At 44.2% G+C, this 10,626-nt stretch overlaps 1 protein-coding gene across 1 annotated transcript; it reads left to right on the top strand.

The window, feature by feature from the left end:
- On the top strand, nt 1–3,971 carry LOC109615152. Its single transcript, XM_020043744.2, has 5 exons — nt 1–35; nt 244–306; nt 820–2,850; nt 3,047–3,640; nt 3,866–3,971. Exons 2-4 carry the CDS (start codon nt 255–257, stop codon nt 3,637–3,639), a joined length of 2,676 nt encoding a protein of 891 aa, XP_019899303.2. The 5' UTR covers nt 1–35; nt 244–254; the 3' UTR covers nt 3,640; nt 3,866–3,971.
- Nucleotides 3,972–10,626: the final 6,655 nt, after the last annotated feature.

The raw sequence follows: 10,626 nt of genomic DNA on the forward strand, positions 1-10,626 counted from the left end.
GAGCTTCTTCAGTGTGCTTGTTATTTTCAGAGATGGTAGGTAATGCTGTAATTACATCACCTGGACACAGTTCATCAAAAACAATATACATTCTCCTATCCACTATGGACAAACGGCAACATAGAAACTGTATGATCTTGATTGTTATTTCTTTCTAGCATTAGTGAAAAACATGTAGATAACTAAACAGATGAAAATATTTCCACAGTATAATAAACCTTATCACGTTTCATCTTGTTTCAGAGAATCCAAGCATGCCAATTGAGGAGCTTATGAAAGAATTTAGGGCTACAAAAGGCTCTCAATGTAAGCAAGCAAGTTTATTAATATAGCACAATTCATACATCGAAGCAATTCAATGTGCTTTACAAAGAAAAATATATGAAAGTACAATAACATAAAAACAAATACTCAAATGAAAACATCAAAACAAATGAATACATCATAATAATAAAAAATACAATCAGAAAACCTAAAGATAAAAAATTAGATAAAAACATTGAAAGCTATAAGGCTAAACAGTGTGGTTAAATTTAAGTGCTCAGTCATAGGCACGTGAGAAGAGAAGGGTTTTAACCTGGATTGATATGTTTGGGGCACGTCTAAGATCTTCTGGTAGTTTATTCCAGTTTTGTACAGCATAAGTGCTAAACGCAGCTTCTCCATGTTTAGTTTGGACTCTGGGGTAAGTAACATCATTTTTCTCATGAAAAATGTGGTTGTTGTACATTTTATCCAAACATGCCCATCAAGTGTAATTATATTTGGGTTATAGTTTTCATATTGTAAATTGTAACGCCCACATATGGTTATTTGCAGTCTACAGGAAGAATAATCATGATGCGAAACAACAGCTGCAGGACACTACCCAAAGTCCTGAAACATTGCCCCATCCCAAACCAATCCTGGAGAGGGGGGCCCTGCTGATGGAAGCTAAATGTCAGGACGTCAGGGAGCCTTTCCCCTTGGACACCCAGGCTACGGACGAATTGGCAGGGTCCACTAATACTGGTGATCAGAATGAGTGTGACCTGCTGGTCTCTGCCACCACCATCACCCTCACCCCAGGTCCCATTCTAACAGACATTGCCAGAGACCTAGCTGTGTACCGTTGCAGGCTTTACCCAGACGAACCCCGGGGCTCTTCTCCACTCGGCTCCAGTGACTCCCCCGTCCGTGTCCATTCGGCCCTCTTTGAGCGGGTGTCCGTCAGCGAGATCAGACACAAGTCGGACGCGGTGCTTATTCGGACTGGTGTGCTCCCGTCAGAGTCTCTGATCATTGTGAAGACAGAGCAAGTACCCGAGATGATTGTGTTCCAGGCCGATCCCCTATTGGCTGAGAGTGCAGTGGCTGCTCCACCTCCGTGCGATGTCGCTCTGTGTTCGAATTGCAGCTGTGCCTCAGTGGTGGGTGCTCAGGCAGACGTGGGGGTTGTACTGGAGGCAGTTCGTTCCATCTTCTCATCAATGTGTGACACAAGAGCTCCCATGGCAGAGACACAAGACGTCATGGTCTCTGAGCCTGAGGAGCATCATGCTCTTAAGGTCCACGCTACTCCAGTCAAATCCATGGTGTCAACACCCTCCATCCCAGTTACAGCGATGGAACTCCCTAGTTCAGCCCCTGCTGTTTCCCAGTCCCCTTTGGAGATTCATTGTTCAGCCCCTGCTGTTTCCCAGTCCCCTATGGAGCTTCCTGGTTCAGCCCCTGTTTTGTCCCATTCCCCTGTGGAGATTCATGGTTCTGCCCCTGTTGTATCGAAGGGCCCCATGGAGATTCATTGTTCAGCCCCTGCTGTTTCCCAGTCCCCTATGGAGCTTCCTGGTTCAGCCCCTGTTTTGTCCCATTCCCCTGTGGAGATTCATGGTTCTGCCCCTGTTGTATCGAAGGGCCCCATGGAGATTCATGGTTCAGCCCCTGCTGTGTCCCGTTCCCCTGTGGAGATTCATGATTCGGCTCCCGCTGTGTCCCGAACCCCAGATATGGCTATCCAAGAGGTGCAGAATGTGGTGACCAAACGTTCAGTCCATGAAGTGTCAAGAGATTCCTCTGATCTGCAGTGTACCTTTCCTGCAGCAACACTGGACACTGAATTTGTGGGCCCTTTTTGTCCCCCTCCTGGAGAACAGTCTGTGGAGATCCATGCCTCCACTCCTACTGCTGTAACCATTGACACGGACTCTTCAAATCCAATGTGTCCCTCTGTGGTCACTGTGGAGACCAAATTAGACAAAGTAATGCTATCTGGTCCTGCTGCAGCTACGCCAGAAGCCAAGTCTTCCTGTGCAACATCTCTCCCTACTTCAGTGACTGACGACGTGGCTCCTGTTTCTCTGTGCCACCCTGTGGTGCCGCTACAAGAGACCAGTGTCCCCAGTGATCAATTCCCACCTCATAATCCTCTCTTGACAGAGGAGACTCAGTCCCGTTCTGCAGTCAACCCATCCATTCCCACGGCCACAGGGGAGTCTAGAACCCCCTTCCTGGTCTACCTCCCACTGCCTGGTCCAGAGCTGGTCAGTACCCCTGGTTTGTTGTGCCAGCTGGGCCTGGGGCTAGTGGAGGCCAAAAGTAACCCTAGCTACTCAGATCTAGATTTTAGATGTTCCCCCGGGAAAGCCTGCAATCTGTCCAGAAACAATAGCTTTGTACTCCCTCCGGGTGCGGTGGTGTCACACTGTTCGACGTGCCGGACATCTCTTCTGCACCCACAGGGAGGGTCTTGTGTGGCCCATGGCAGCCACTCCCTGGGTCATTGTCCTGCGTCTCTGCAGAACCAGGCTGGCATGGCGCCACACAGCCACGGATCTCAGACCAAAGCGATGCCTCTTTGTTCACAAGGGCACGGTAAGATATTTACATTTGTTCATTTAACATTTAGACGGTTTTACTGAAGTCAGTGGAGCTGATGTCTTGCCCTTAAACTAGCTGTACATTGGCAGGTTTATAACTTAATTCATTGTGTATGTTTTACCTTTACTTCACATATTGTGGAAGCCTTGTGAGGCTGCTATCGTATACCTCATGTCTTCTCTCCCCCCAGACCTGTGTAGCAGCATCAGTGGGTCCGGAAGCCACTGGCGGCTCTGCCACCTGACCCGGCCTGACTCTCAGATCAGGATGGGCGGCCCTGTCTGCCGCTACCAGAACTCTCCGACCATAATGCATTGCAACGGGCTAGAGCACATGGCCAACATACCCATGTACCAGGACTGTGTCCACTGTTCTAGTAGCGATCACTCAGCCTGCTCCCGGACGTCCCATAGCAGTCTGTACAGCCGACCCATGGCCGAGTCTCATTTCCCTGCTCACAACCTGGTTACCACCTACGTCCAGCCCCAGACCTGCTCCACGGACCACCTCGTCCACATCCCCCAGCAGTGCCGCCTGACACCAACCCACTCTCAGGGGAGACTGTCTGCCCAGGCACTGTGCTCTCTCCACTGCCCACGGCTGCAGCAGAGTCACGGCTCCCTGGTCTCCTGTGGCCAACAAGGGGAGCTGTGCAGACTGGGCTCCTCCTGCTCGGCCTCTTCCACCAATCAGAGACAAAACCAGGAACCTCTCGAGCACAAGGAGAGCAACCCCCTCTGTGCAATGCTTCACAAAAAAGGGTCGGCCACAAACACCTATTAAGGTAACTGAATGTGTTGCCACTATAAAATTGACTGTTGTAATGTAAAGTCCATTTTGCCTTTTTATTGTTTCTTTTTTATTCATTTCAGGGATCGCATCAGTGACTATCGTGGCGTTATAATGAGAAACATGAATTTATGGTTTTAGAAGTGGTTGAACTAACTTCTGTATGTGATATAATTGTTTTACTGTATGTGAATTGTACTCTCTTTTTTTCTTGCCACAGACAACTTCCTGAATTGCAGTCCCCATGGCAACTAATTCTGTTTTCACACTGCTTTTTTTGAAGTTGACAATGTCTCCTTATCATTCTTTTAAATTGACAATAATTTATAAAGATATTCCACTGCATGAATTCTCTGGATATCTCTTCATTATCTACCTCAACTGTTAGTAGTGTACAATTAATCAATCACTCATATAAAACAAGTTATTCCAGCTATATAAAGACCCCTGTTTCTATAAAATATGCACTGTTTCAACTCAGTATATGAGTAGAACCATTGGAATACTCATAAAAGAATGAATAGAATGTCACATTCATCTTGCCTAGTGACAGATTCACTGTGTGTTGGTGTGGGTTTTTAAAAAGAAAACAACCACCATCAACCTTAGATATACCTGAGTTAGGATAAAGACAGTCTGGAGTGACTTGGACTGAGCCTGTGGCCATGGGGCCCTTTTAACTTGGTTACTTGTCAGAACTCAGCATGACCTTTTTCCTAGATCGTTGCAGTCCAGATCCATATCTTGCACAGGGTAAGGAATTTGTTTTAAAAGCTACATCAGCCTAAGGTTGCTATTATACATTACCCTGTTTTTGAAAAAAACCACCACATTGTTCACATGTTAAAATAATTAAAAGCAACATGCATATTTAAAATATGCACATCAAATTATTAGGTTAGAAAGTCATACTCCATGCAGTTCTTTTGGCAATGTAGTCGTATATGACCTCAAATAATGGAATCTGAATCAAAAGTCACATGATTTGCTACCAAAAGCAAGAACTAACCACTAATAAAACACTCTGTGCCAGCAGCTTACCTCCAACTTTAACAACCAGATCTCTCCATGCCAAAACGTTACCTTTAATTTTAACCTCTAAAATGCTCCATTTCAGTTATTGCCAGTTACCTCCACCAAAATCAAGTAATACTGCCAATCCCAGAGGGATTAGAATTTTATAGTCAGACTAGTAAACCCCAACTGAGCCTAAACACAAACCGATCGATCCAACTGGGAAAACAGCTGTTGTAGGACCAAAGGAGTACATCACCCCCTATAGTGATAGAAAAAATTGAGGATAGCGCCTCTTTCTCAGTCTGTGGAAATACAATCCCCGAGCACAAGTCACACCCTGTGTAACAAGTAGCCCATTTTTATTATTTATTAGTAGACTGAAGTATTGTCAGCTCTTACAGCTTTACCAGCCCTGACACGAACTATTCTCATTGTGTAATCATCGACATGCCTGTAGTTATGGGGCCACAGAGTCCCCTCGTGGAATTGTGATGGTAAGGGCCATTCAGTACACCCAGCAAACTGTGAACCCCAACCGTCACTACCACCAGCAGACCTACAGTACTGTGTGTCGCAGAGGTAGGGTACTTCAGATTTACACAGTAAATATTTTATGCAGAATGAATATGTATGCCTCAATAAGGGGTTCTTGAAATAATCGAAGTACTTTAGATCCAGAATGTTTTTCATCTCAACAGAACAGGGATAAATGTTTCTTCTAGATGTGTTTTAGTCTTCTTTGATATCAACCACAATGTTAACAAAGCTTATAGATTTTTTTTTCTACTGTATGTTCAATTAAGCCATTATGATGACATGGTTTAAGAACTTTACATAACACCACCGTCAGTTGTCTATATAAACCTACACCCACATAGGTTTAAGCACAAACAGCAAGTACCTGTTTTGGATGTGAACGTGAAATATATATCTGTTCTTTTCTCCATTTCATCATAATATAGAAAACAAATAGCAGATGAAACAAGATTACATAGCTGTCTCTAGGAGTGAAAATGAACCACACATCAACTCTTATTGTCCCTTGGGGATTGAAGAGCTTACTTGTGGCTGTAAGTCATGCCATTCTTCTTGAGGAACCACAAAATGTTCCAGAGTTCCTAGCATCTTTCTGCAGCCAACTTCTCAAATTGAAGCAAGGTAGAGTGTGCTTAGAAAAATACCTTCACGCTTTATTAACAAATTATTTTGCATATTCATATGAACAATAAGCTGTACACAACTGTATATGAAAATAAATTATATTTAGTTTAGTTTGTATTGTGCAGATCAACCAGATCTTGATATTCAAGAGCTGTCATACATCCTCAGAGATTTAAAGGGTAAGTCCTTACAAAAGACCAGTATACTGAAAAGGGGCAGGGTTCCCTACACTTTCAATAAAACCTTTCCTAAATAAAACATATGGAATGAAATACGATTTCTTTTGGTAGGAGGTCACGCTGATGACTACAGGAGAAGCATCTCCTTTCCCGGCATGTCAGAACCTGTTTTGGATGAATGCTCTCAAGAAAAAGGTAATGAGGGCACAGAACCTTGTCTGTCTGCACCTGATACACTATCAAGCCATGAACACCGTGACAAACTTTGCCAGCCGGCAATGGAGGATGATGCAGTCAGCAGTTCGGTGGTTCAGTCCGCCGCATTCCAGAGAGTTCCATGCGCAACCGCTGCATACGACATAAAGAACACCGTCCTTATCCGTTCTTACGGGGCACCTTCGGAGGATGTGATTATAGTTCACTCCGAGTGTCTCCCGGAGACTCTCATGATCTGCAGTGGAGCCTTGCCTTCAGCCACCGGGTCCCAGAGGATGTGTGCCCTGGCAACTTCTGCTAGCCCTGGCCAAGATAATGAGGAATGGGATGAAGAAGCAGAGGGAGTCCCTAGTGTTGTCATGTTTCATAAGCTTCCCTTGTTTAAGGACATGCCTTGCCAAAGGTCTAATGTAGAGCTCCCTTCTGTCGTTGATATGGAGTCTGTGACTTGTGAGGATGTATCAACAATCAGGGACAGAGTTCCCCCAGAAGAAAACGTGCCTGGCTCTCAATCTGTTCAAGTTCTTTTCTCAGAAGCCTCTGAGAGAGTATCCTGTGGTCAGATGGAGTCACCGTCAGCTGTGGAGGAGACAACCTCTGGGAATGTCCCCCACAAAGCCTCTTCCCATGTGGAGCTGCCTCAGTCAACATTATGTGTGAAGCAAACTCCGTTTGTTTCATCGGAATGGTCAGGACATGATATTACTGCTAAAGCTCCATTCAAAATAGAAGTATATGCAGCCCACAGAGTGTCATTAGTCAAGACATCCAGTATAGGAGAGAGCCTGGGGAGAACAACGGAAACTACAGAGAAAGTCACATCTCGCACTGTCTCCCCACAGACATCATCCAAAGCTGGTATGCTATTTAAGTGAACTGTACGTTATTTTACTTAGTAAACACAGGCACTTGTTTCTTTCTAAACAATATTTCTCTATTTAGCTGAAACTCTTATTAGAACCAGAACATCAGAGAAACTACAGAGCTGCCATCAGTATACAGATCGTTTAGTGCATATTGTTTTTTAATTGTTACATACACGTCTACCTCGGGAACCTCATTGCTGCTATCCCTGCATTCCAGTTTCACATGCTACCTTAATCCAATTTGCCTCAATTGCAAATTCAGAATGCCATTGAGAATTGACACAACTATTTATCTCACTTGTGCATACATTATATTTAATACCTGCCTTTCATTGTACTGTACTTGTACTGTTCAATGACAATAAAGTTGAATCTAATCTAATTTAATATACTGTTAGTAATGATAAACACAATGGACAGTCATCACCTGCCAGAGTAATCTCTAGTGAAATGATTTCCCAGGAGACGATTGTCTCTGGCCCCATTTTTAGATCATCATGTTCTACCAGAATAACAGACCAAGATTCACTCACTGATGTTATTAACAAAGCCAATCAGCTTCAGCTTTGCTCCGGGGCCCTTAGTCAAGGATAATGATCAGGATGAAGAATTATTTCATAAGTACTAGTTTTGAGGTGATGCAGAAATATCTGTCCCCCTCAGCATTATTTAATATATATTCAATATACGTTTCAGAAAAAACTCTCTTTGGCACCGCAGTGAAGTGTCCTTAGTCAGAATACCCAGTAGAGAGGAGCGTGAGGAGCGTGAGGAGAAAAGCAGAGACTCCAGCCTGACATATATCTTCCAGTGTTATTTCAAGAGTTTCTTCACATACCAGTCTGGCCAGAATTCCCTCTGAACAATCAATGGAGGATGAAATGCTTCCACCTGCTTCATTTGATAGACATTCACCTGCAGTTTCAAGAAGTAGTTCAGCAAGAAGATTTCCTTCTGTATCAACCATCCAGTATTGTGAAACTGGTTTAACATAAAGCGTTTTCTCTAACAGAACCAGTTGAACCAGCATGTAGAATGTCAGGATGCCCAGTATAGCAATATATATAGAAGACAAGACTCCTAGAGATTCTCTAAGATCCAGTCTGCCCAGGATTCTGCATCTACTGGAAGAACTTCTCCAACAGTTTCAAGAAGATCTTCAAGAAGTAGTTTGTCCTTCTGAAATCAAACAAGTCGATCCATCATGCAGAGTGTCTTCAGTCAGAATATGAATGTCTTCAGGCAGGAGACCCAGTACAGAAGAAAGCATTGGGAGGATTTCTCTTAAACTTTGTCCACAAACATCTGTAACTAGAGTTGTTCACAAAGCCACAGATGTTTCATCGGTATTCAGCTTGGTCATAGTTTCCTTTGTTAATGATTCAGATTGCAATAGAGAGTCATCACTTGCTAGAGTTATCTCTGATAAGAAGAAAAGCAACTTGCAACAGTAATTGAGTGTTCTGTGAGCGATATGCCAACATTGATGGGAGCAGCACACAATGTCTTCAGTTGGGCCAACCAGTAGAGAGGAGAGTGTGGGGAGACTTTCTGTCAGAGTATCACCAAAAACATCTTCTGTGATCTCTGATGATACGGCTACTCACGCAGAGACTTCTGGAAGATCACAGATGACCTCAACTCCCAAAAAAAACTAAACAGGAGTTCTGCCAAGATCTAATGTTACTTTTATGATGTCATACATTTATGTGGGAATACATTCATATTTACTAAATAATTAGCCATTTATAATTGCAAGCAAATGTATTGTTTTAAGTATGTATATGTAAAGTTTAGGCTATTTAGAAGCTAATTTTGAAAATACATCTGTCCATGTTTTTACTTCCAGTAGATGGCACTGTGACCCCAGTGTCTGAGAACCTGTGTGTTGATGGGCAGCAGGGCTCCTCTGGGACACACTACATACCTATCGGCCCACTTCCAGCAGAAGCTTCAGTATCACAAACTGAGAGACCAGCTGCACACAAAACTACACGAACTGAAAGACCAGCAGTCCATGGAATCACACAGACTCCCTCTCATAACCTGACCCATGAAACCACACAGACCTCCTCTCATAACCTGATCCATGGAACCACACAGACCTCTCATAACCTGATCCATGGAACCACACATACTTCCTCTCATAACCTGACCCATGGAACCACACAGACCTCTCATAACCTGACCCATGGAACCACACAGACTTCCTCTCATAACCTGACCCATGGAACCACACATACTTCCTCTCATAACCTGACCCATGGAACCACACAGACCTCTCATAATCTGATCCATGGAACCACACAGACCTCTCACAACCTGACTCATGGAACCACACATACTTCCTCTCATAACCTGACCCATGGAACCACACAGACTTCCTCTCATAACCTGATCCATGGAACCACACATACTTCCTCTCATAACCTGACCCATGGAACCACACAGACCTCTCATAATCTGATCCATGGAACCACACAGACCTCTCACAACCTGACCCATGGAACCACACATACTTCCTCTCATAACCTGACCCATGGAACCACACAGACTTCCTCTCATAACCTGACCCATGGAACCACACAGACTTCCTCTCATAACCTGACCCATGGAACCACACATACTTCCTCTCATAACCTGACCCATGGAACCACACAGACCTCCTCTCATAACCTGACCCATGGAACCACACAGACCTCCTCTCATAACCTGACCCATGGAACCACACAGACTTCCTCTCATAACCTGACCCATGGAACCACACATACTTCCTCTCATAACCTGACCCATGGAACCACACAGACCTCCTCTCATAACCTGACCCATGGAACCACACAGACCTCCTCTCATAACCTGACCCATGGAACCACACAGACTTCCTCTCACAACCTGACCCATGGAACCACACAGACCTCTCATAACCTGACCCGTGGAACCACACAGACCTCTCATAACCTGACCCGTGGAACCACACAGACCTCCTCTCATAACCTGACCCGTGGAACCACACAGATTTTGTCTAACAATATGGCCCATGGAACCACACCCACTGAAGTGAGACCAGCCTACTCCCATGTGTCACATTCAGTTCCACCTCTGCCTGGTGATGTTGGAAGTATGACTGCACTCTATCTATGTTATATTCTTTATATTATCTGTCAGGGGCTATTAAATAGCTGTTGGTATGCATGACAATTATTCAGTAAGTGTATAATTTGTGTATTATAATGTATGTTTTTTCACAACAAGGGAGTGCAACCATGGAACAGGATGTTATTGAAGTAGCAGACTGTGTGAGACCCGACAACATAGAGACAAACCAATCATCTGGAGTGATCAATCCTCAACATGAATGCGATGTGCTTAAACCGGAATTGGTTGGCCCTCAACATGAAGAGAATGTTCCAATATCAAGACTGGCTCATCCAGCACATGAAGAGAATGTTCCAATATCAGGACTGGCTCATCCAGCACATGAAGAGAATGTTCCAATATCAGGACTGGCTCATCCAGCACATGAAGAGAATGTTCCAATATCA

Source organism: Esox lucius, chromosome 3 (genome assembly GCF_011004845.1).
Source record: "Esox lucius isolate fEsoLuc1 chromosome 3, fEsoLuc1.pri, whole genome shotgun sequence".
NCBI classification, from domain to species: Eukaryota; Metazoa; Chordata; class Actinopteri; order Esociformes; family Esocidae; genus Esox; species Esox lucius.

Coding starts and splice junctions, on each gene's coding strand:
- LOC109615152 (XM_020043744.2), top strand. CDS start 255: ATGCCAATTGAGGAGCTTATGAAAGAATTTAGGGCTACAAAAGGCTCT. Junction 307..819: donor GGCTACAAAAGGCTCTCAAT/GTAAGCAAGCAA, acceptor GGTTATTTGCAG/TCTACAGGAAGAATAATCAT. Junction 2,851..3,046: donor TCTTTGTTCACAAGGGCACG/GTAAGATATTTA, acceptor CTCTCCCCCCAG/ACCTGTGTAGCAGCATCAGT.